The sequence below is a fragment of the Eumetopias jubatus genome, unplaced genomic scaffold (genome assembly GCF_037043125.1).
Source record: "Eumetopias jubatus isolate StellerSeaLion01/CBP00866 unplaced genomic scaffold, mEumJub1_p1.0 scaffold_11, whole genome shotgun sequence".
In the NCBI taxonomy this organism is placed as follows: domain Eukaryota; kingdom Metazoa; phylum Chordata; class Mammalia; order Carnivora; family Otariidae; genus Eumetopias; species Eumetopias jubatus.
The window spans coordinates 127,026,161-127,052,160 of NW_028274817.1; the positions used below are offsets into that span (position 1 = coordinate 127,026,161).

The following is a 26,000-nucleotide window of genomic DNA, read 5'->3' on the forward strand; positions in this document are numbered from 1 at the left end:
CTTCCATTTCTATTTTTTTGGAACAGTTTCAGGAGAATAGGTATTAATTCTTCTTTAAATGTCTGATAGAATTCCCCTGGGAAGCCATCTGGCCCTGGGCTTTTGTTTGTTGGGAGATTTTTGATGATTGCTTCAATTTCCTTAGTGGTTATAGGTCTGTTCAGGTCTTCTATTTCTTCCTGGTTCAATTTTGGTAGTTGATACATCTCTAGGAATGCATCCTTTTTTTCCAGGTTATCTAATTTGCTGGCATAGAATTGCTCGTAATATGTTCTTATAATTGTTTGTATTTCTTTGGTGTTGGTTGTGATCTCTCCTCTTTCATTCATGATTTTGTTGATTTGGGTCATTCCTCTTTTCTTTTGGATAAGTCTGGCTAGGGGTTATCAATCTTGTTAATTCTTTCAAAGAACCAGCTCCTAGTTTCGTTGATCTGTTCTACTGTTCTTTTGGTTTCTATTTCATCGATTTCTGCTCTGATCTTTATTATTTCTCTTCTCCTGCTGGGTTTAGGCTTTATTTGCTGTTTTTTCTCTAGCTCCTTTAGGTGTAGGGTTAGGTTGTGTATTTGAGACCTGTCTTCTTTCTTGAGAAAGGCTTGTATTCCTCTATACTTTCCTCTTAGGACTGACTTTGCTGTATCCCAAAGATTTGAACAGTTGTGTTTTCATTTTCATTGGTTTCCATGAATTTTTTTAATTCTTCTTTAATTTCCTGGTTGACCCATTCATTCTTTAGTAGGACGCTCTTTAGCCTCCATGTATTTGAGTTCTTTCGGACTTTCCTCTTGTGATTGAGTTCTAGTTTCAAAACATTGTGGTCTGAAAATATGCTGGGAATAATCCCAGTCTTTTGGTACCGGTTGAGACCTGATTTGTGACCTAGGATGTGATCAATTCTGGAGAATGTTCCATGGGCACTAGAGAAGGATGTGTATTCCGTTGCTTTGGGATGGAATGTTCTGAATATGTCTGTGAAGTCCATTTGGTCCAGTGTGTCATTTAAAGTTTGTATTTCCTTGTTGATCTTTTGCTTAGATGATCTGTCCATTTCAGTCAGGGGGCTGTTAAAGTCCCCCACTATTATTGTATTGTTGTCAGTGTGTTTCTTTGCTTTTATTATTAATTGCCTTATATAATTGGCTGCTCCCACGTTAGGGGCATAGATATTTACAATTGTTAGATCTTCTTGTTGGATAGACCCTTTAAGTAGGATATAGTGTCCTTCCTCATCTCTTATTACAGTCTTCGTTTTAAAATCTAATTTGTCAGATATAAGGATTGCCACCCCAGCTTTCTTTCAGTGTCCATTAGCATGGTAAATGGTTTTCCACCCCCTCACTTTCAGTGTGGGAGTGTCTTTGGGTCTAAAATAAGTCTCTTGCAGACAGCATATCGATGGGTCTTGTTTTTTAATCCAATCTAATAGCCTGTGTCTTTTGATTGGGGCATTTAGCCCATTTATATTCAGGGTAACTATTGAAAGATATGAATTTAGTGCTATTGTATTGCCTGTAAGGTGACTGTTACTGTCTATTGTCTGTGTTCCTTTCTGGTCTATGTTGCTTTTAGGCTCTCTCTTTGCTTAAAGGACCCCTTTCAGTATTCCTTTTGTAGGGCTGGTTTCGTGTTTGCAAATTCCTTTAGTTTTTGTTTGTCCTGGAAGCTTTTTATCTCTTCTATTTTCAATGACAGCCTAGCTGCATAGAGTATTCTTGGCTGCATATTTTTCTCGTTTAGTGCTCTGAACACATCTTGCCAGCCCTTTCTGGCCTGCCAGGTCTCTGTGGATAGGTCTGTTGCCAATCTAATGTTTCTACCATTATAGGTTACACATCTCTTCTCCCAAGCTGCTTTCAAGATTTTCTCTTTGTCTCTGAGACTGGTAAGTTTTACTAGTAGATGTCAGGGTGTTGACCTATTTTTAATGATTTTGAGAGGCGTTCTCTGTGCCTCCTGCATTTTGATGCCTGTTTCCTTCCCCACATGAGGGAAGTTCTCTGCTATAATTTGCTCCAATATACCTTCTGCCCTTCTCTCTCTTCTTCTTCTTCTTTGGGATCCCAATTATTCTAATGTTGTTTCGTCTTATCGTATCGCTTATCTCTCGAATTCTGCCCTCGTGATCCTGTAGTTGTTTATCTCTCTTTCTCTCAGCTTCTTTATTTTCCATCATTTGGTCTTCTATATGGCTAATTCTCTCTTCTGCCTCATTTATCCTAGTAGTTAGTGCCCCCATTTTTTATTGCACCTCATTAATAGCCTTTTTGATTTCGACTTGGTTAGATTTTAGTTCTTTTATTTCTCCAGGAAGGGTTTCTCTAAGAACTTCCACGCTTTTTTCAAGCCCAGCTAGTAATTTTAAAATCATGATTCTGAACTCTAGGTCCGACATCGTACTAACGTCCGTATTGAGTAGGTCCCTGGCAGACGGTACTACCTCTTGTTCTTTTGCTGAGGTGATTTTTTTCGTCTTGTCATTTTGTCCAGAGGAGAATAGATGAATGAGAGAACAAAATGCTAACAGGTTAACAACGTCCCCAGAAAATATACTCTAAACAAATCAGAAAAAAGACCTGAAACCAGGGGAAAAGAAAGGGAAAGAAAGAAAAAAGAAAGGGGAAAAAGATGAAAACAAACAAAAACAGAACAAAACAAAAAAAAACAGAATATGATCAAATATGATCAGGCTAGTGCATAGATCAGTGCCACACACTAGATTTTGGGCGTATTTTGGTCTGTTAGAAGAACGTGCCTCCTAAAATTTTAAAGAAAGAAACTTATATATGTACAAAATAAGGGTTGATACAATGAAGGGATGGAATATGACTGTAAAGAGGAAAATTATAAAAGATTTTATAAAAGGAATTGATAAGAAGTTGTTTGAAAAAAGAAAGAAGATTTAAAAAAAAAAGGAAAAAAAGGAGAGAATGTGATCAGGCAGGAGACTAGAACAAAGCCATACACTAGTGATTTAGGGTTTATTTTGATCTGTTAGAAGAAACTGTATCTCAAAATTTTAAAGAGAGACATGCCAAAAATAAGGGTAACTACTATGAAGGGATAGAATATGACTCTAAAAATGAAAAATAAAAATGTTTTTTTAAAGGGATTGATAAGATGTTGGTTGAAAAAGGGAAAAAGAAAAATTCAAAAAAAAAAGTTAAAAAAATCACCTTTGAAAGACTAAAGAATCATGGTAAAAAAGCCATGAATCCTATGTGCAGTATACCCCTAGCGCTGGAGTTCTCCTATTCTCATTGATCGGTAGACTTGGTCTTGGCTTGCTGGCTGTTGGTGCTGATCTTCTGGGGAAGGGGTCTGTTGCCGTGGTTCCCAAATGTCTTTGCTGGAGGCTGAATTGCCCCGCCCTTGTCGGTCGGGGTTAAGCAATCTGCTCGGGTTTGCTCTCGGGAGCTTTTTTTCCCTGCAAGCTCTCAGTACAGCTTTGGAGGACGATAGTGAAAATGGCGGCCTCCCAATCCCCACCCTGGAGGAGCCGAGAACTCGGGGCCCCGCTCCTCAGTGCGCCCCCAGAGAAAAGCAGTCACTCCTGTCTCCCCGGTCTCCGGCCACACTCCATGCTCACCCGGCCTGTGACCGAGCATTTCTATCTCTGGCATCCGACCCCGTGTGGAGTCCCAAACCCAGGAGATCCCTGCGGTGCACTACAGCACCGCTCCTCCCAGGGGAGGAAGTCTCCCCAGATCCGGGAGTCTCCCCGGTTCTGCCGCTTGTTGGGTCCCTGCTGGAGGAGCAGTGGCCCGACTGTGCCGCGGATCACAGTTTATGGCAACCCCGAGCTGAGAGCCCGCCTCGGCTCCGTCTCTGTAGCCGGCTTCCCTGCTCTGATACCTGGGAGCTCTGCTGCACTCAGGCACCCCTGGTCTTTCTGTGACCCCGAGGGTCCTGAGACCACACTGTCTACCACTTGCCAGAAGCGGCCGGCGGAGGCCCCCTCCCCCGCAGTCTATACTCCCGAATATCGCCTCAGATTCACTTCTCCGCACATCCTACCTTCCAATAAGTGGTCGCTTTTCTGTTCAGAGAGTTGTTGCTGTTCTTTTCTTCGATCTCCTGTTGAGTTCGTAGGTGTTCAGAATGGTTTGATCCCTATTCAGCTGAATTCCTGAGACCAGACGAAATCCAGGTCTCCTACTCCTCCGCCATCTTGCCAAGAAAAAAAAAAAAAAACAGTTGTCATTTCATTGTTGAACTGTAAGAGTCCTTGGTTTGTCGTAGACAAAAGTCCACGATCAGATACATGGTGTACACATTTTTCCTCCCATTGTCTGGGTCATTGCTACACTTTTCATTTTGTCGTACTTTATCTACTTTTCTGTTTGTTTCTTGTGCTTTTGGCATCCTGTCCAAGAGGTCATTGCCAAATCTAAGGTCTGGAAGATTTATTCATTTTTTTTTCCTATGGGTTCTATAGTTTCCCCTCTTAGTGTATGTCTCGGATCTGTTTCGAGTTGGCTTTTGTAAATAGCGATGTCGGGCACAACTTCATCTTCTGTGTGTGCACATCGAGGGGTCCCAGCACCACGTGTGCAGAGGACTCGTCTTTCCTCATGGCCTGGTCTTGGCTCCCTCACTGGAAATGAGTTGATCATGAAATGCGGGTTTATCGCTGGATTCTGACTCTATTGCATGGACCCGTATTTCCGTTTTTATGCCAAGACCACGCTGTCCTCGTCACTGTTGCTTTGTAGTAAGTTTTCAGACAGGGAAGTGTAGCCCCTCTTGACTTTGTTCTTTTTGTTCAAGGTTGCTTGGGCTCCTTGGGACTCCTTGTAATGCTGTGTGAATTTTAGGATCGGCTTGTCGGTTTCTACAGATGGCCAACAGGTATCCTGATAAGAGTCATGTTGAATCTGTACATCGGTTTCCAGACCTTTGCCATCTTCATATTCAGTCTTCCAATCCATGTCAAGAGGCTTCTTTCTGTGTATTTAGATCTTTCGTTTTTTTCAGAAACATTCTGTAGTTTTCAAGTGTGTTTTGCGCGTCTTTTGTTAAATTTGTTCCAGAGCATTTTATTCTTTTTGGTGGTTTATAAATGGAATTGTTTTCTAAAATGTATGTTCAGATTGCTTGTTGCAAGTGTGTACAAATACAGTTGATTACTGTGTATCGATCTCGCGTCCTGCATCCTCATGAACTCACCCTGTCTGGTGTAATGCCACTAACATTCCGTAGAGTAGAAACCTACAAGCAGGAATCGTTGGGCTTCTTCCTTCCCAGTGTGCGTGTCTCCTCTTTTGTCCCCGTGCCTGACTGCTGTGTGAGACCTCCCGCGCGGTGCTGGAGAGAAGTGGGAGTGTGGAGAGTCCTGTGTCGTTGCTGCTCTGGTGGGGAAAGTATCTGCTCTTCCACCACAAAGCATGCCGTTAGCTGTGCGGTTCCTTTATCGGGCTGAGGACGTTTCTTTCCATTGCTTGTGTGCTGCGTCTTTATTTGGAAACGGTGTCACACGGTTTTTCTGCATCTGCACAGATGGTTTTGGTTTTTCATTCTACTGATACAGTGTATTCCGTGAGTTGATTTTTCCAGCATTAAACCAACCTTGCATTCCTGGAATACGTCCCACGTGGCCCAGGTGCATAGTCCTTTCTCTATGTTCCTGGATTCTGTTTGCTCGTATTTTTGATGATTTTTGCTCCATTCATATTCGTAAGAGGCACTGGTTGTGGTTTTGTGACTTTGTCTGGTTTCGATGTTAGGGTAATACTTGTCTCAGAGGATGAGTTCAGAAGTGTTCTCTTCTTTTGTGGATTGTTCTCTTAAAGTTTTGTTTAAGTGTTGTTTTAGAAGTGTGTAAAAACATGCATGGTTCCAAGGTCAAACCCAAAAATCAGACATATTCAGAGAAGTACACATTCTATGCCTGTCTGTTTCCCTGTGTTCTCTTACCCCGTCCAGAAGGAATGGTGGTCACAGTGTCTGTTTACTGTTTTATTGTTGTCTTGTTTTTCAATACGAGCAAACGTATGGACATATACATATGTGTTATGAAATGCGCACATATATGGGAACGTACACACATACCTAATTCATACCTTTCTGAGGTAGAAAGTAGCACGCTGTCCTACACGTGGGTATTTTATCAGTGAACATTGTAATCTTGGAGCTCATGCCGTATCTGTCCAGGCGGCCCTTGCTTTGCACCGTAGTGCGGACCGTAAACACTAGTAACCGTGCGAGCCGACGCCGTGCAGGTTGGTCTTATCCAGGGGGAAGTTACAAGTGTTCTGGGACCTTTAAAACATGTTTGTAAAGACATTAAAAACTCTCTTATAGTTCGTTACAAACGTGTAGGGAAACGGAAAAAAAAGTAAGACTCATTTTTATTCCACTGTAACTTAAAACATTAGAAATTCTAAAAGCTGGTGTTGTATTTCTTTGTAAAACATTAGCAAATGACGTCTGAGTGGGGCTTGTCCCCGTGTCGCCCGGTGTACGGTACAGAGCGAGCATCTTGTCTGTGCCTTGGCTCGTGTCCTGCTCCCAAGTCTGGTTCACTTCCAACCTTGTACCCTCTGCACTTTCAATGTTGTGAAATGTTTCTGAGAGTTCCCTTCACGTGAAGCTTGTCTCTGGCATCACATCCTCTGGGACGCGTCCGAGTTTCCCTCACAGCCTCGTCTGTGTCGATCATGGGCGCTCACTGACTTCCTCTGGCTCCACATGCGTGGCCCCTTGCCCTGCGCCAACAGCAGTGTTCCCGCGGTCAGCCTTTCTTCTGCGGTCCGTTCATGTTCCCACGGATCCCGCACACGCCGTGTCATGTTTCTTCCAGACCTTGGCCAGCAAAACTGCCCGATCTCCAGCTGCAGCATCAGTAACCTGTGTGAACGTCCGTCCGACATGGTGGGTTTACAAGAGCTGAAATCACTTGGCCCATCGGCTGGGGAAGAAGCTGGTTTTGGTGGTAAGAAGCAGATTTTCATATTTTCACTGAAGCATCCAGGAGAACTGGGCTGACCTGGCACATTATGCAGCCTGGAGAGAGCCAACTTACTTTGTTACAGTTTCCTGACTGGGGGGAGCCGGGGGCACACACCACACTCCATGCTGTCTGCATGAGCCGAATAACAGACACACAGCGCCGGGTCCTCCCAGACTTTCAGAGAACTGATGCACGTTTTTACGCCTCCTCTTCATAGCAGATGGACTAAAGGAGCCACAGTGACACCGTAGTCTGCTCACACGTCTGTGCCGCCGTAACTGAAACATGAACCGTGTTAGTGCGGGGACTGGTACGATTCCCTGTACTTTGTGCACAGCGAGGACGGCCTGTATAGTGAGCGCCCCCTTCTTCCTGCCGATGCATAGCACGCGGCTGCTGGGGGAGCCGTCGTCTGCATTCACTCTCCCCCACCGGGGGTGGGGGGCTGTCGGCGCCTCGTGCCAACACTGCAGTAAACACCGTGTGTGCGCATCGTTTCACATTTTGTCCCCGTGTCTTGGGACTGTTGTGTAAGCAGGTTTACCGGGTCACAGCACACACGCACATGATACTGTCTTGTGTTGCCAGGTTCCCCCCCCATAAGGGCTGTGCCGTCCGAACCCTCAGGGTCAGCGTATGGATGATCACGTGACTGACGCGTCATCGGGCCCGGGCAGCAGACGTGGTCTGATGCCTGCAGCTTGGCGGTCACGTGCGTGGGAAATGGCGTCCTGCGCCATGTCTGATTTGCATTTCTGTTGATTTGCTGACATGTTACTGGTTGAATTTCAGCGGCGGTAGTTAAATGAGATGTGTGCATAGTTCCTCTGTGCATAGCTGTTCTTGCCCAGGTTGTGATGCACGGTTATCTGCGCGGATAATTTTACTCCTTCCAGCGTTTACATCCCTCGCTGTTGGCTCTATTTAGGATTTTAATTTCTTGAGTCAATTTTCATCAATTTATATTTCTTCTAAAACAGTTCTTTGTGTAACTTAGACGTTTATTGCTTCAACATTTTTTCTCATCTTCTTGTATCATTTTTAAAATCTTTATCAGATCTGTATGTGTGACCCTTTGTTTATGGGATTATTTATTTCTGTTTCCTTTCTTGTCTACTCACGGTGGAGATGGACTTATGTTATTTTTCAGATGAGCATCCATCAGCTCCAGGGATTTATTTTTTTATCTCATGATTTCTGCTCTCATTTTTATTACTTTCTTGTAATTTTTTCTATTCCATCATTTTTTCCTAGCTTCTCGAATGATTCATTCTTTCTTGGTCTGCATTATTGACATAGAGTTTACGCACAGCAAGATTCCCAGTGTTACATGTACAACGTGGTATGTTCTGGTAAATGTGTCCCCTGTGCGCCACCTTGTCAGGGCAGGGAGCCCTGTCCTTGCCGTTGGTCCCATCCCTGTCTCCCTGGCTGTGTCACACACACACACACACACGTGGTCTGGCACTGCGGTTTTGCCTCTTTGGGAATTTCACGTGACGGGAATCGTGCTGTCTTTGGTTTCTGGTGTCAGTCACACAGAATAATGTGATATTCCTCCCCACCGGAGTCACTGAGTACCAGACGGTGCCCCGTGTGTGCACGCACCGTGGCTTACATGTTTCCCAGTGGGTGAGCGCTTTGTTGTATCCATTGTGTTTTGTGAGTAGAGCTGCTGTTGTGTGTGTGCACACGGAAGACTCATGCACATGTCTGCATCTCTCAGGTAGCAAGTACTCGGACTTGAATTGTTGGCGACTGATTTTACAAGAAACTGTGGAAGTGCTTTCCAGAGTGGCTGTCCGTGGTACATCTCCAACCAGCAATGCGCGAGAGCGCCAGTTCTCATGTAACCTCACCAGCGCTTGGTTTCCACACTTTACAGTTTCAGCCATTCTCCCCCGCGTGTAACTCATCCACGGCTTCATTTCCCTGATGATTATGTTGAACACCTTTTCACGTGTGTATTTTTCACAGTGCATCTTTCTTCCCATTTCTGGCAGCTTCCTTGAGGTGTAACTGATGCACAGTACACGGCACACGCTTCCCGTGTGTAATCTGTGGAGCTGTGATGTATGTGTGTCCCCTGAAACTATGCACGGAGTCCCGACAACACACGTGTCCAACATGCCCTGACTCTGCCCTTTCCCATGCCACCCCACTCGTCCCCGGCTGCCACGGGGACTTGGTCATTGTGGGTTAGGTGAGTTTTCTAGAATTTTACATGAACAGAATCAGATAGTAGATACTTCTTCATTGTGGTAAAATGTACCTAAAATGCCATCAGCATCTTAACCACCATAAAAGTAGAATTCAGAGACACTTAGGACATGTACAGTGTTACGCACCTATCACCTGCCCCTCTGCTCGGTTCCCGTACCGCCTCATGGCGATAGCAGAGAGCCCAGGGGTTAGGGGCTCAGCTCCCCAGGGCCACCCCACTTCTGACACCTGTCACAAATCCCAGGTTGTCACCTGTGCACTGACCGACCAGCCATAGACCCGGGGGTTCCCACGGCCCTCCTTGGGGGAGGATAGAACTGCACAGACAGAGGAAGAGGCACACGGGGTGAGCACTGGGAGGGTCCCGAGCTCAGGAGCTGCTGTCCCGGTGGAGCTGGGCGCCCACCCTTCATGTGCTCAGATGGCGTTCACCATCCAGAGACTCTCTACACCTCGTCTTTACTTTCATGTAGGCTTCACCTGTAGGCATGATGCATCATACTCCCGACCTCCAGGTGTTCTCCTCTCTGGAGGATGGTGCCGGGCTGAACGTCCCAAGTGTCTCATCGTGGCTCAGCCTTCCTGCTGTCCAGCCCCACCCGGGAGCCACCCAGAACCACCTCTTTAAGACAACAGAAGGACCTGTTAGCCCGCACACCCCAGGGGATTTAGGAGCTCTCTGTCAGGAACCAGAGTTAAAGACCAAAAGTTAGAACAGAGGGTGATCCTAGCACCCCAGTCCCGTAGGGAATTACAGCGGTTTCAGAATCACTGTGCCAGGAAGTGGGGCAGAATTGAGTATTTATATTTGTTATGTCACACACATGACGGCATAGCTGAACCTCAGGTGCATGATGCTGACTGAAAGGAACTATGCCTAAAAGGCCACGGGCGGCACGATCCCACTTATACAACATTCCAGAAAAGGGAAGCCACAGGGGTGGAGAGGGGCTTGCTGGGTGTGGGTTAGGGTTAAGGTTAGGGTATGCCGGAATCGGCGGGTGACACGGCTCTCCTCACTGTGGGGACAGACATGTGATCTAGGCATCTGAGTGCACTCTACAAAGAGCGAATCTTTCCGAGTGTATGTTACATAAAATTGATAAAAAGCAAACTCTTACTGTGATGCATCTTTTCCCTTGGAGTGACAGTTTTATACTTTTTTATAAGCTGTTATTTCTGCCTCTTGCATTTTAGAGGTCACGTTTCCCACTCGCTTCAGAAAATTAACAAAATGTCCTGCAAGGCAGTGTAGGTCACGACCAAAGCCTTAGGATTAACCTTCCAGCTGTCAGATTGGTTGGAACCCTAGGGATGCCAGCACGTGCTGGGAACTCATCCACGGAGGGGCCCCCTTACAGGAGAGTGCACAGAGCTTCATGTGCATGGACCGCTTCGGGGACGGACGTGTGGCGCCTTGAGGGGCCACAGTGCTGTCACCGCCAGTCCTGCATGCCGCAAGTGTCCACACACCCACGTGACCACCACCCAGAGCACGACGCCACATGTTCACGGCACCCAGGGAGTTCCCTTCGGCCCACTCCCGGTCAGCGCTCCACGTCACCAGCCCGTGCTCTGGATGCTGTCCTGGTTCACGTCTCACAAGTCGGGCATGGGTGTCCTTTCCCCTCCAGCTCCCCCAGCCCAGTGTGGCCTCCATGAAATTCATCCACACCTGCATGGGGCACTGGTGTCTTGGTTGTGCCCAAAACACATGGGTGGTTCTTTGTGATCGCTGCATTTTATTCCATGATAGGGCCCGAAACCAACACCCTCAAAGGGCGTGAATCTACCAGTTCGTTCATCCAACACCCTGCTTGTGGACACCTGGGTGGTTCCATCTGGGGCATCCTGAGTAAGGCTACTGGGACCATTCTTGTCCATGTCTTGTGGGAGCGAGCGTCAGGTCTCTGGGTTACTCCCAGAGGACAGTGTGTGGCCTGCAGAACTGCGTGGCCAGCTCTCGGTAGACCCTGCCTGGCGGCTCTCTCCACCGGCCACATTCGTAAGCTCCGATCCTTGCATCCTTGCCAATGCCTGGTATTTTCAGTCCTCTGACTTTGAGCTGTTCCTTTGGGCCTTTCTGATCTCTCCTTACACATTTCTTTGCATCTCCATTGTGAGCGCTGATGCCGAGCACGTTTCCGTGGCCATATGGGCGTCTGTGCATTCTTTTCTCAGAGTGCCTGTTGCTCTCTTGTGCTGTGTGCCTTTTTCTCCTTGACCAGCGGTTCTTTAAAATCCTGCCTGTGAGTCCTTGTTAGGCTTGCGTGTTGCAGATGTTCTTTCCTGGTCTGTGGCTTGTCTTCACGGTCTTCACAGCATCTTCCAGCAGACAGTTCTTAAGTGAAGTTTAGCTCTCTCTCTCCCTTCAGGGTTGAAGGTGTTTTGGGTCCTGTGTGAGGGATCTTTGCTACTCCAAAATCAGGGAGAGCTTCTCTTACATTTTCTTGCATAAGGCTTACTGTTTTACCATTCCCATTCAGGACCAGGATCCATTGTGCATTGACCATTGTGCACAGTGTGAAGGAAGGTTACCCGTTGTTGATGCAGTGCTCTCACTGAGAACATGGTTGTACCCGCAGAACTGTAGGCCTGCCTTTCTCCTGAATCACTTGATGGGCTCAGGATCTCTTCCTCAGTGTTCCCTGCCGTTGGGTCTGTCTGTCCCTCCTTGCACACATGCACCAAGTGTTCACTGATGGAACTCTGCAGTAAGCCTTCAAAATCCTCCCCTTCCTGTACGGGTTTCTGAATAAGCTTTTGTATTTCCGCAACAACACCAGACACCCTGCTGCATGTCGATTGGCTTTCAGTTGAATCTGGGGGTCATTCGGGAGCCAGCGTTGGGGTCTCCACCGCAGGAGCTCAACACAGGGTCTTTAACGTCTCCCAGCAGTGGTGTGTGGTTGGCTTTGTGCAGATGGCACACAGTGCTGGTTAGATTTATTTGAGGGGTTTCTTTATGCTTTACGTGGATGGCACTGCTAAAAATTTCATTTTGTAATTGTTGGCCAGTGTGTTGAAATAGAATTGCCTCACGTATATTGTGCTTGCTTCTAGCAACTTTGCGGAAGTTACTTATTATAATCATCTGTAAGTCTCTCGGGTCTTCTACACACTGTGTCATTTCTGAATTACAGCAGTTTTGAGTTCTCCTCTTGGGCCTTTGTACCTTCCTGTCCTTCTCCCGCCCCCGCGCCCTGGCCTCAGTACTCGTGGTGCCCTTGCCTTGGTCCCAGCTTGGACACGGAGGCATCATGTGTCACCCTTGCGTCTGATGTGAGCCATAGGTTTTCTGTGGATACCCTTTATTAGAATGAGGTGTTCCCGGGGTCCCTGGCTGGCTCAGTTAGTGGAGCATATGACAGTTGATCTTGGGGCTGTGAGTTTGAGTCCCATGTTAGGTGTAGAGATTCCTTAAAAAATAAAAAAAAAAAAAAATTAGAAGAGAGTAAGGTGTTCTCCTCCGTTCTCAGTTTCCTGGTCTGTTGTTTCTTAATTATTATTTTTGTAATGGCTGGATTCAGTTTGCTGATATGTATTCTGTATAGGATTTCTGCATCTGTGTTGGTGAGACATGACTGGCCCATAAGTTTCCTTGCATCCTTGACAGATTTCAGTATTTGCTGTGTGTGGGCCTCATGATAAGAATTAAGAAACATCCCTTATGTTTAGTCCCCGGAAGAGTTTGTATGTAGTCAATATGATTTCTTTCCTAAATGCCTGAGCAAACTCAGTAGCAGAGCCATTGGGTCTGGACTTTTCTTTGGGAAAGTTTTACAGATTGTTTCTTGCAGACTTATAGCTCTGTTCAGATTTTCGGTTGTGTCCGTTTGGGTTAGATTAAGCCTTCACGGGTACTCTGTGCAGGTCACCAACGCTGTGGCACGTGTGGGCATGAAGTTATCCTAGTGTCCACTTCCTGTCTTCCTCATGCCTGTGGGAGGCGCGGTGACAGTTGACATTCGTAACTTGTGTCTTCTGTCTGTTGTTCTTGACAAGTTTTGCTAAGGGGTGTTTTTATTTTTTTTTTTAGATCTTCAAAGAACTGACTTTCACTTTTGCTGACTTTCTGTATTGAGTATTTGCTTTCTTTTTTTTTTTTTTTAAAGATTTTACTTATTTATTTGACAGAGAGAGACAGCGAGAGAGGGAACACAAGCAGGCGGAGTGGGAGAGGGAGAAGCAGGAGCAGATTCTCCGCTGAGCAGGGAGCCTGATGTGGGGCTCGATCCCAGGACCCTGGGACCATGACCTGAGTCAGAGGCAGACGCTTAATGACTGAGCCTCCGAGGTGCACCTCTTTTATTTTCATGTCTGCCTGGTCCAGTGTTCTTCCTTTTCTTCTTTTTTGAGGTAGGAGCTTAGATCAGTGTTTTCCAGGCTTCTCTGCTGACACATGTGCTCAACACCATGGTCTGTGCTCACGTGGTGAAGTTCTGATGGGCGGTATTTTCCGTGTCACGTTTAGAGCCCTTCTTCATTTACGCTGTCTGTTCCCTCGCCCATGGTTATCCCGAGCTGCTGCTGGACTCGCAGACTTCAGGGGCCTGCTGGTTGCCCACTGATGGACTGTCTGCTGGATGGGGTGCTCTGTTCCTGTCCCCGAGCTGCATTCCTGTCACCCGATGTGACAGCTGGGACAAGCACCTCTTGCTGTCCCTGGTGCGTGGGAATGAACGCACGTCTTGTGTTTGGCAGGGACACTGCACTCCTCTGTGCAGGGCTGATGGGCTTGAAGGTCCGGTGTCTCTGCAGCAGAGGTCCGCTGCGGCATCCCCGCGGGAGCGCGCGGTCGTGGCAGCAGCTGGGTGTCCAGGAGGCGCTGACTGCCCGCTTTGCCCCTGTACTGCAGGCCTGTGGCTGCCCGCTGTACTGGAAGGGGCCGCTGTTCTGCAGTGCCGGGGGAGAGCGCACGGGCTCCGTCTCTGTCCACAAGTTCGTCGCCATGTGGAGAAAGTGAGTCTTGCGCCTGTGCACTGGGGGCGGGTGTTGGGAAGGGAGACATGTCCCCAGCTCTGCGCAGTTCCAAGGGCAGGTGCTGCATCACGGCTCATGTTCTGTGGCCGAGACGGCAAGAGGAGGGAGCTCACCTCCAGGGCATGTGGCACGGTGTGCTGTCCCTTCCCGGGCCTGCTCTTGATCACACCCCGTCATGGCCCCGTGCCCTCCTCACGGCCTGTGTCTGGGAGGGGCCTCGTGGATCGGGTGCGTGGGGACCGCTGGCACGTCCTCTTCCATTGCAGGACCCTCCAGAACTGTCACGATGACGCTGCCAAGTTCGTCCACCTGCTCATGAATCCCGGCTGTAACTACCTGGCGCAAGAAGACTTCATCCCCTTCTTACAGGTGTGCCCTGGCGTCCACACCACACGCACCTGCTCCCCTCCTCCCAGGTCCACCCCTGCATCCACACCACACGCACCTCCTCCCGGGTCCACCCCTGCGTCTACAACACACACTGGCTAGGGGTCTGGCTCCCTTCCCTCAGGGTACTGCTTCCTACAGACATGGCCCAGGGACCAGCCCCTCTCATGTGTGAGTGATGAGGCCACGTGTGCCCCACACGGCGCAGGCGTGTGTGAGTGGCAGGATCACGTGTGCCCCACATGGTGCCGGTGTGTGAGTGGGGGGACCACATGTGCCCCGCACGCGGTGCAGATGTGTGTGAGTGGGGAGGCCAAATGCAGCTGCAGAGCATGAGGCCACAGAGACGTGGGGACTACAGCCCCTGGCTGTGTCACCTGCTGCATAAAAATAGGTCATGGTGTTCTAGAACATTCTCTGCTTCCCTTCAGACTCATTTAGAGCATCGTGGCATAGTCTGAGACAGATAATCGAGGGTGAATGGTAGATTTGTCACTGGGCCTTCTGGGTAGCCATTCTGAGTAACTGGATTATTCCAGCAGATGTTACCTAAAGGCTCATGTGACTGTAGCTTGTAAAATGAGGGTATTTAAACCCCCCCTGTGGACCTCTGTGTGGGTCCTTGTGCATTTATATGCATTGAGTCCCAGTTAATTGTCAGAGGTCACGATGGTCGCTTCCACCACCCTGTCCCGTGCTTCCTCAGCGTGCAGCCTAAGGGATTTACAGACTTGCACCCTTGGGGTTATGTTTCGTAAGCAGCTGTGTGGCCGAGTGTTCTGTGCACAGCAGCCCTGTCCCTGTGGAAGCCGCAGGGGTTGGCAACAGACACAGGTGCCTGTGCTCGGCGGGCACGGAGCGTGTCCCCAAGCTCCATCTTGTCTTCTATGTGCAGGACGTGGTGAACACGCACCCGGGCTTAGCCTTCCTGAAGGAGGCATCAGAGTTCCACTCTCGCTACATCACCACCGTGAGTATTCGGGCACAGCCGGCTGCCCCCGGGACCCCAGTTCCAGGCCCCACCACACATTTGAGCGAGGACCCAGATCCTCGGGCTGTGGCCTTTCTGGACCCCGATCTTCTCGCCCACAATAAGATGTTGGCAGTGCCGGCTGAGTGGCGCCAAGGGAGGGTCCTCGAGAGGCAGATGTCCCGTGTTGAGGCATAAAGCACAGCGAGTTCGTGGAGAGCCTGGCGGGCCTTCCCACGTGTCTGGAAGTCAGACACTAGTGCAAGGGAGGGGGCGTCCCAGAGATCCATGTGGTCTCCTTCCCCGGGCCGGAGGGAGAGGGCTGGCCATGGGCTTCTCAGCCTGGGAGGACGTCTTAGCTTTGGGGGAACACACGTGCCTGCTCTTTGGACCACAGGGTTCACAGGCACTTTCATCCCCAACCCAACTGTTGGGCAAACACAGAGTGAGTGCCTCGGCCAGCACATGGGGTCCTGCATCCCCCGGTGTCCAGGCGCTCTGCTGACCGCCTTCCTCCTGCAGGTCATACAGAGGATCTTCTACACCGTCAACAGGTCCTGGTCAGGGAGGATCACGTGTGCAGAGCTCCGCAGGAGCACCTTCCTGCAGGTAGGCCACTGGCCAGTGGGGACACGGGGCCTCCGTATGTCCATGTCTCCTGTGCAGCTGCCATCCTCCTGTCTGCCGTGCTCCTTCCTGCGTCTTCCATCCACCAATCCACCCTCCACCCTCCACCCTGGACTGTCCACCCTCCACCCTGCACCCATCCGTCCACCCTCCACCCTGCACCCATCCGTCCACCCTGCACCCTGCACCCCCCATCCTCCACCCTCTTGCATCCGTATCTTTCATCTTCTGTCTTCTACCCTCCTCCGTCCATCCTCCACCCTCTTACGTCTACCCTCCATCCTTCGCCCGTGTCCATCTTCCATTCTCCATCCTTCTGTTCGCCACCCTCCTCTGTCCATCTCTACCCCTCTACCCACCCATTGACCATCCACTGTCCGTGCAGGAGAAATGACCCATCGGCACTGGAGATCGAGGTGTGCCCTTCACTGGGGTTCAGTGCACATGTGGGCATTGATGAGGAGGGTGCCGATCTGCCCACAGAAGGAGGCCCCAGCCTGTGAGAGGCTTGACACTTGCAGGACTGCCGCACATTGCTAGCAGTAGCCAGGCTGAGTTTTAGGCACAACCCTGACTGCAGTGCGCTCCTGACCTAGATGCTTTGCTCCCAACCCCAGGCTTGTCTTGACCAGTTCTGGGCCCTCCACCCTCATAATATGAGACACCTGGGTGGGGGGGGGGTCCCACCCCGGGGTCCCACCCACAGGAAGCCCAGCTCCTGTGGAAAATGCACCAGTTCTGGTGGGTTTGTTTTGGCAGAATGTGGCGCTCTTGGAAGAGGAAGCAGACATCAATCAGCTGACGGAGTACTTCTCATACGAGCACTTCTATGTCATTTACTGCAAGTTCTGGGAGCTGGACACGGACCACGACCTTCTCATCGATTCCCAGGACCTGGCCCGGCACAACGACCACGGTTAGTATGCAGCCTGTGTGGGACAGGGGGACCTCCAGGTGCTGGCCGCTCAGGCACCCTGCTCTGTCCAGTGCCACTGGCCATGGCCACCTCCCCTGGGCCTGTGGCCTGATGTCTAAAATTGCCTTCCTGTCTTTCACGCCCCTCGTCTCCAGGAGTGGTATGTTCTTACAGGACATACGAGAGATGCAGGATGCACATGCACGAGACACGTGAGGGATGGGGACACACGTGGGACATGATGCACACGGGAGACAGAAACACACACACATTGCAGGCTGCTGACCTGCCCACATAAGGAGGCTCCAGCTGTGAGAGCGGTGGTGCTCGCAGGGTTGTGCCCCATGCTGCTGGCAGCAGCCAGGCCAAGTGTCAGGTGCAACCCTGACCTGGTGTCTTGAGAAGGCAGGCAGAGGGGTCAGAAGGCAGGCAGGGCTGTCCTGTGCAGCCCACGAGGTAGGTTTCCTTTGATGATCCATGTTTTTAGTCTTTGGATGTGTGCATCCGAGTGAGCTGTCACACAGTTCCCTGGGACTGCTGTAACAGAGGGGGCCTAAAACAACAGCAGAGTACCCTCAAAGTATCCAGTCAAGGAATTTATGGGCGGTCACCCAGGAGGGCTGTACAGGAGTTTGCTGAGGTGGTTGTAACAAATGACCACAAACCGGGCCCATCCCACAACAGGAATTCATCCTCTCCCAGGTCTGGAGACCAGAGTCCGAGATCCAGGCGGGGCAGGACTGCTGAGATCCAGGCGGGGCAGTGCAGTGTTCCAGGGAGGGTCCTTCCTGCCTCTTCCAGCTTCTGGGGCTCCAGGTGTCCCTGGGCTGGTGGCCACGTCCTTCCCATCTCTGCCTCCGTCTTCATGTGGCTTCTCTGTCTCCTCTTGTGTCTCTTACAAGGACACCTGTCATTGGATTTAGGGCCGCCCTGATCCAGGATGAGCTCATCTCAGAGCCTTCCCTTCATCACATCTGCAAAGACCGTATTTCCATTTAAGGTTCAGGAATCAGGATTTAGAAATGTTTTTTTGGGGGGAGACACAATTCAGCCTGTTGTAGCACCCAGTCATTTTGTATCAGGATAACGTTCATCAAGGTAGGAAGAATCGGGAGACGTGGAAAGAGACTGTCTTCGTTTCTCCGTCCCGTGGGTGCCGTGTGTGGTATGGGCTGAGCTGTATCCCCCCAAAATTCTTTTGTCAGAGTCACATTCTCCAGGACTCCAGAATGGGACCATAAGTGGAAGCGGGGTCTTTAAAGAGGTGATTACGGAAAATGAGGTCATTAGGGTGGGCCCTGATCTCATAGGATTGGGGTCTTGGAAGAGGGGATGAGGACACAGACACCCACAGAGACGACCACGTGAGGACACGGGGAGAACACGGGGTGTACTCACCAAGCAGAGAGGCCTCAGGAGGAACCTGCCTCGGCCCCGCCTGGATCTCACACTCCCAGCCTCGGCCCCGCCTGGATCTCACACTCCCAGCCTCGGCCCCGCCTGGATCTCACACTCCCAGCCTCGGCCCCGCCTGGATCTCACATTCCCAGCGAGAGAATAAATGTGTTGTTTAATCTGCCCCATCGGTGGTGCTTTGTGACAGGTGCCGAGGCTGACTGATGACCGTGCTTTTCACTTCTCATTTGTCAGGTTTTAGTGTAAACACATTTGGTTTTAATCGCACAGGGAGAGTGTTTGGAGGTGCAGCATCTGAGAGTGTGACTATAGATGTGGTCTGCTCTTTAGTCTGCTTCTGTCTTGGAGCCCCTGGGTCAGCTTTCCACTCTCGCGGCTCTGACTGGGGCTCAGTCCTCGGAACAGGAAAGCTCTGGGCAGCGCCCTGGGGAGGACACATGCGGGAGAGTAGGTTCCACCCCCCGCCAGGCCTGGGGCTCAGCATTTCGGACCCAAGCCTGCCCAGCTTTCCCCGAGCGTTTGAGGTTGGGCCGTGACCGCAGGTATGGGCAGGCGGCTCACGGCCCAGTTCTGTTTCTGCAGCTATATCCACCAAGATGATCGAGAGGATATTCTCAGGGGCGGTGACAAGGTACGTCTCAACAGTCATTTTCTTGTGATTTTGGCCAGTGTTCTGTGCCTGAGTCCAGTTCGATCTCATTCATTCCCTAATGTGAGCTTGTCGTGTGTTGAGAGGGAGTGCCATTGTCACTGAGGTCGTGAGGAAGACACATGCTGTCGTCACACAAGGTCATAAATAAGGGAGGATACATGCCACTGTCACATGAGGTCCTAGTGGAGGACATCTTTGTCACATGAGGTCATTAAGGGAGGACACATGCCATTGTCACACAAGCTCGTAAGGGGAAACACAGCTTTGTCATGTGATGTCAGTGGGGGACATACACAGTGCTGTTACACCAGGTCATAAATAAGGGGACACACGTCTTTGTCATGTGAGGTCATAAGAAGGGGGGACAAACACCATTATCGCATGAGGTCGTTTAGTAAGGGGTGGGGGAGGACAGGCCCCATGTGGGTGGTTCACGTCAGGCCCTGGGCATCTGAGAAGGCCCTGGAGTAGGCCACAAGGCGGCTGTGACTGAGGCCACAGAAGCCACTCCTGCCCCGTCTGCCATTCCAGGGCAACCTCTGCGTGCACATGTCCTTTGAAGCCTTCCCCCAAGTAGGAGTCCAGTGTGGGACGGGGCCAAATGCAAGGCTCCACTCACCCAGCAGTGAGGTGGGCAGGGGCATCCCACCTCACGCCGCTTCTCCCTGACACACATTTTGCCTGTTGGTCTCAACCCTGAACCCAGGGGCAGAAAAGTCCAGAAGGAAGGAAAAATAAGCTACGCTGACTTTGTCTGGTTTTTGATCTCTGAAGAAGACAAAAAAACTCCAACCAGGTACGTATTTGGTGGCTGTCCCGGTACAACAGTTGGAAGCCGTAGGCTAGCGGTCACCTCTGAGCGTGGGCGCCACCAGGGGCCCATCCAGGCAAGGCCAGTCCCAGGCAGGGTCCACGCTTCAGTTAGTCCCGGTGGGGTCAGTCCCCAGCGGGGTCTGTCACAGATGGCCAGGCTCACCGAGGCTCGCACTGACATGCTGTGACTGCAGCATCGAGTACTGGTTCCGCTGCATGGACCTGGATGGGGACGGCGCGCTGTCCATGTTTGAACTGGAGTACTTCTATGAGGAGCAGTGCCGCAGGCTGGACAGCATGGCCATTGAGGCCCTGCCCTTCGAGGACTGCCTCTGCCAGATGCTGGACCTGGTGAAGCCACAGAACGAAGGTAATGCCCCCAGAGATGGGATACCCCGTGTGAGGGGATGCCCCCTTGCGAGGGAATGTACCGCTGTGAGGGGGACACGTTGTCTGAGGTGGTTCCTCGCTGTGAGCTGTGATGTACCCCCATGTGAGGGGACACCGTCGTGTGAGATGTCCCCGTGTGAGGGGGCACGTAATGTGAGGTGATTTTCCCTCCGCCCCCCACCCATGAGATGTGATGATGTAGTGCCTCCCCGTGTGAGGGGACACATCGTGTGAGGTGATTTCCCCTCCCCCATAAAATGTGATGCTCCCCCTGTGTGAGGGGATGTCCCCGTGTGAGGGGGACACATCGTGTGAGGAGATGTTCCCTGTTTGAGGGGACACGTAATGTGAGGTGATTCTACACCCCCCATGAGATGTGATGATGTGATGCCCCCCCATGTGAGGGGACACATCCTATGAGGTGATTTCCCCTCCCCCATGAAATGTGATGCTTCGTGTGAGGAGATGTCCCCGTATGAGGGGACACATGATGTGAGGTGATCTCCCCCCCCGTCCCCCGTGGGATGTGATGTGATACCCCCTCCATGTGAGGGGATGTCCTCCTGTGTGAGGGAACACATCATGTGAGGTGATTTTTTTCCCCCCATGAGATGTGATGTCCCCCTGTATGAGGGGACACATCGTGTGAGGTGGTTGTCCCCTGTGAGCTGTGATGCCCCCCCATGTGAGATGTCCCCCTTTGTGAGGGGGACACATTATGTGAGGTGACTCCCCCTGGTGAGATACAATGCCCCCACCCCGTGTGAGGAGATACATTGTGTGAGGTGATTCCCCCGTATAAGTTGTAATGCCCCCCCATGTGAGGAGATGTCCCCAGGACATCCCCCTGTGATATTGTTGCCCCCAACTGTGAGGGAAAATCCCCTCTGTGAGATGTGAGGGGCACCCCATGTGAGATGTGTTCATGTGACGGGATGCCCCCCATGTGAGATGTCCCCCTGTGGTACGCCCTCTGTGTAAGGGACACCCCGTGTGACGGGATGTTCTTCCTGTAAGATGGGATGCCTCTATGTGAGGGCACATTTCCCTTGAGTGAGGGGATCCCCCCATATAAGGAGATGTCCTCACGTGAGGTGTGATGCTCTCTGTGTGAGAGACACCTGTGTGAAGGGACGCCCACTCAGGGAATGGCCATCCCTACTCTGAGTTGGTGACAATGGTGAGTGGGGCCTTGGGGAGGCCTGGTACCAACCATGTCACAAGACCCCACCCAGGACTGGGTGAGGTGATGTCCTCATGTGTGACATGAGCACCCTTGTTCACTGGTGGTGGTCACTATTGAGTGTGGACACAACACAGCGTGTCCCGGCTGTCCACCTTCCCCTGCCTCCCTCAGGCCCCGTGTGTCCCCCTCAGCTCTCACCCGTGGTGAGGGCCCTGTCCTGTTGGGTGAGTACACCCGTCCTACCAGGGTCAGGAAGGTGGATGTCCCTGACCCCACGTCTCCCTGCCTCTGCTCCCTGGCTTCCCACCTCAGGGACCTCAAGCCCAAGTTCCTGGTGTGGGGCGGGGCCCTGGGCGCCTGTCCCCTCCTCGCCCAGGATGCCACCTGGGGTCCTCCTGACACCCCTCAGCTGAGAAGCCTGCGTCCAGGGAGAGGCCAGCAGTGGCACAAGGAAGGACCCCAGGACACCTTCCGGGGTCCAAGGGACAGAGGGAGACTTTTTCCAAACTGTGATGCCTTGATTAGTATTGTTTCCATGTCGTGGAATCCTGGTCTTGGGGTATTTATGGTCTTTGTGAGTTCTGGGGCCGCCATGTCCAGGTCCTGCCTAGCGGTGGATTTCCTCCCGCCCCAGCGTCGTGCTCCATGATGTGTGCCTAGGCGCCCCCTGGCGGCCAGAGTTTCTCTCTGTTCCTGTGCTGCGCCTCCACGTCTGTCCTCTGACCCATTCTGGGGCACACAGGCCCCCAGGCCTCTGGTCTGCACTGCTGCCCCACCTAGCCTGCCTGCCCACACCAGGAACTGCCTCGTGCGGGTGCGTTTTATGCCCAGTTGCATCAGAAAATGCAGTATTGTGCCATGTTTTTCAAGGCGCATCATGACGGACATGCACACACGTCAAATGCAGATTTGTGAAAGCTCTCACCCGGGAGTAATCGTGTCTGAACTGTTTCCTCTCCTGCAGGGAAAATCACCCTCCATGACCTGAAGAAGTGTAAACTCGCCAATGTGTTCTTTGATACCTTCTTCAACATCGAGAAATACCTCGACCATGAGCAGAAGGAACAGGTCTCCCTGCTCAGGGTGAGTGTGGTAAGGAGCACGTGGGGTGGCGGCCGCATCCGCGCCGCGTGACACGCCTGTTTCATCTAGGAGAGTGAGAGCGAAGGCCCTGAGCTCTCTGACTGGGAGAAGTACGCTGCCGAGGAGTACGACATCCTGGTGGCCGAGGAGGCTGTGGGAGAGCCCTGGGAGGATGGGTGAGTGTGCGGACGGGACGCAGAGATGGCCGGGAGGGCCACGCGTGCTACGTGGGCAGCGGGCGCCTCCTTTCCCACATCCACCTGACCCCCCCCATGGGCTCGGGCCAGAGACAGTGGCTCGTGGGGGCTGCTCCCCTGCGTGCTTCGGGCACCTGTGATGTTCGGCTGACAAGCGTGCGCGGCTGTGAGTAGGGAACCTCGGTGGGGAAGAGAAGGTGGCGGTGGGTGTCCTGAATCCTCAGTGAAAGCCACTCATGCCCGGCGGGGGCCTGTGCACAGGCCTGGCCCGAGGAGCTTCGAGAGGCCCCTTCCCAGGATCACGGGGGCTGCCGATCCAGCCAGGCCAGGTTCCAAGTCTGCAGCCACAGCAGGGCCCCGGGCGTGAGTGCGGGCAGGCCCAGCCCCCTGCCTGTCCTGGTGCCCCTGTGTCCGCCCCTGTCCCAGAAACAGACCCAGAGGTGTCATTACTCTGCCCCCAAGACCTGGGACCCAGGAGCACCAGCCAAGAGGGCCCGGCGCAGGCTGTGCAGTAGGGGCGTTTGAGGCCTGTGGCCCAGGGCCCGGCCTCTCCCCGTCCCCACGCTCACAACCCCCCCCCCGCCAATATGCTTGCTCCCCGCCCCCACATCGTGGCCAACTCCCTTCCGTCTTGACCCTTGGGTCACCCGGGACCCTGGGACGTCTCTTGCCCAGTCAGTGCCTCCCACCAACTGCGGAGGGCACACACACCACAGAGCTGGGGTCCTGGAGAGCCCGGCTCAGGGGCAAGGACCCGACAGACCCTCATAGCATCACCGCAGCTGGGAACCTTGTCCTCTTGGTACCTGCTCATGAGGCCAGCGCAGGGAGACAGGCCTTGAGGCCCATTTGCCGCCCATACTCCTCTCCCCCGTGGCTGTGTGCGGGATCGGGGCGGGGGGGGGTTGTCCTGCTCCCAGGCCTGTGGCTGGTCCCAGCCCCGCTCCACCCTCCGGGCCTGGGCCTTCAGGCGTGTAAACAGGCCTGTGTTCAAGGGTGGGGGGACTCCAGTGTCTGCACACAGACCCAACGGGCTCGGGTCACACACCTGTTCCCTTTCCCCATCAGGTCACACGCATGTTCCCCGTTCCCATCAGAGGCCACTCAGCCCCCGGGTCAGGGTCACGCAGGGTCAGGCATGTTTCCACATGTGGTTTGTGGTGCAGGAGCGGAGCCCATGGTAGGGCGTCCCCTCTGCCCCTCGCGACGGGCCCTCCATGCAGGAGTTCTCAGTTTGGTGGCCACGGGGCTGCCTGCTCCGGGGTCTTGACCCCCACCCCCAGGAGGGTTTCAAATGGGCAGGGGGCACTTCGAGCATCCCCCGTCCCTCCCCATTCAGACTCTTGGCAGGTGCTGGGCTGGTCTTCATTTGGCATTTGTGGTTTTCCTGGACGTCACAGAAGCGGAACCCCGCCGTCCCCTCGCACAGGCTCTGCCAGCAAAAGATGTTAGCGAGCCGGGCCTTTCGGTGGGCACGTCGGGCACTCCGTGTCCCCGCTGAGCAGGGTTCCTACTCTGGGTGACCACCTGCCAGGCCACGGATATTCGGTGGCTTCCCCTCTGGTTCTGGGCAGGTGTGAATAGCGCTGCTGTGAACCATTCCCACACTGGCCTTGTGTGAACGCGGGTTCTCACGTCTCTGGGTTCGGTGCCTGAGGCTGCGGGTCACGTGGGGATGCCTGTTTGCCTTCACCAGAACCCACAGCGGCATCCCACGTGGTGGGTGATGGTTCTAGCTGCTCCACATCCTCGTCAGCACGGTCTGCTTGCGGTCATTTACATGTCAGCCCATCCCTGGCATGCCACCGGGTGTGTCCCCTCGTGGCTGTCAGCGTCCCTGTCCTCGTCGGGCCTCCGTGGTCCCCAGGGGATGTGCCTTGTCTCTGCGCGTTCTCCACGTCGCATCATCCGCTTTCTCACTGAGGTTTTATGGTTCTTCATGGTTCGTCGATACAGGTTCTCTGTCGGATCTGTGGTTTGTTGACTTTTTCTCCAAACTTGTGGCCAACTCCAACTGTTTTCATTGGAATGTGTGTCTTGAGAGAGACGCTGTTCTCATTGATGAAGTGCCAGGTGTCCGTCCATTGGCACCACACGCTGTGTTCTGCTGTCCCGTGTCAGACTCTGCTGCCTCGTCCAGACCCACAGAGCTCTTGTCTGCACGTTTCAGTTCCACGTCCAGGTCTGTGGCCCATCCTGACTTGGGTGGGGCGTGAGGTGAGGGTCCAGGTCCCTGCTCCGCTGCTGCAACACCGTCTGGGGCAGAGCCATCGAGGGGCTGGCCATGTTCACGGTGACACGCGTGCGTGCCAGGTCTCCCCAGTGCACTGTGCGTCTGTCCACACACCTCTGCAGCCTGTTCGTACCACCATGGCCTGAGGGAGAGGCCTTCGCTCTCCTTCTCATTCATGGGCGTTCGGGCCACGCGGTGCGTTGCGTTTCCACAGGAGTCATGGAATCTGCCTGTGGGTTTCCTGAAGAGGCCTGCAGGCCTGGTGCCAGGTCTCTGGGCGGGGAGAGTTGGAGAATCGACTCCCTGGCCCCACCGGCTGGCTGTGGGGTGGATTTTGAACCCATCTGCGCTCTTCACCAGCCTCCTGGGCTTGTGTCTGCAGCTCTGTGGTGACGCGGCAACCCCGTGGTCCGATGCTGCCCGCGTTCTTTCTCACGGTCGTGTCGTCGGTTCCTCCGCCTTTACAGCAAGTCTCTAAGGATAAGCTTGTCTGTTCCTACAAGACAGTAGATGGAAAATTCAGTTATTCATTTTCCAAAATCTCACGTGGTGTGGAGACGGTGGGCATCTCGAAGATGCCGTGTTTCCTAACCCACAAGCGTGTGTGTCTGCGCATAGTCAGGTATCATGCTTTTCCGCCAGGATTGTGTGGTTTTTGGCACCTGGGTCTTTGTCCTTTGTGACATAAGTGCTTCCTGACGCTTGGTGTTGGGAAGGTAGTTTAAACCTGGAACTTGTGGCTCTCTGTGGAAAACGCACAGCAGTACAGTCTGTCGATCTGTAGTTGGCACTTGTGTTCGATGCACCTGTTGGCTGCAGGAGCGTCTGTATCGGTTCTCTGGGGCTTCGTGCGTGGACAGTCACGTTGCGGGTGAGGAGGACACTTTCATGTTCTCCGCCCGCCCGCCGCGCTTCCTAGAATGTCCGGTACGATGTTGAGTGCCAGTGGGCGTGTGTCCCTGCCTGGTCCCCA

At 52.3% G+C, this 26,000-nt stretch overlaps 1 protein-coding gene across 3 annotated transcripts in view; it reads left to right on the forward strand.

The window, feature by feature from the left end:
- Nucleotides 1-26,000, forward strand: part of PPP2R3B (protein phosphatase 2 regulatory subunit B''beta) — a 56,450-nt gene that overhangs the window by 29,269 nt on the left and 1,181 nt on the right. For all 3 annotated transcript variants that reach the window (XM_028114982.2, XM_028114983.2, XM_088028895.1), the window contains exons 3-12: nucleotides 14,033-14,136; nucleotides 14,424-14,526; nucleotides 15,440-15,514; nucleotides 16,037-16,123; nucleotides 16,901-17,057; nucleotides 19,056-19,104; nucleotides 19,832-19,921; nucleotides 20,133-20,308; nucleotides 22,479-22,597; nucleotides 22,667-22,773. In XM_028114982.2, the coding sequence (XP_027970783.1) occupies nucleotides 14,033-14,136; nucleotides 14,424-14,526; nucleotides 15,440-15,514; nucleotides 16,037-16,123; nucleotides 16,901-17,057; nucleotides 19,056-19,104; nucleotides 19,832-19,921; nucleotides 20,133-20,308; nucleotides 22,479-22,597; nucleotides 22,667-22,773 (1,067 nt within the window). The remainder of the gene's footprint in view (nucleotides 1-14,032; nucleotides 14,137-14,423; nucleotides 14,527-15,439; nucleotides 15,515-16,036; nucleotides 16,124-16,900; nucleotides 17,058-19,055; nucleotides 19,105-19,831; nucleotides 19,922-20,132; nucleotides 20,309-22,478; nucleotides 22,598-22,666; nucleotides 22,774-26,000) is intronic.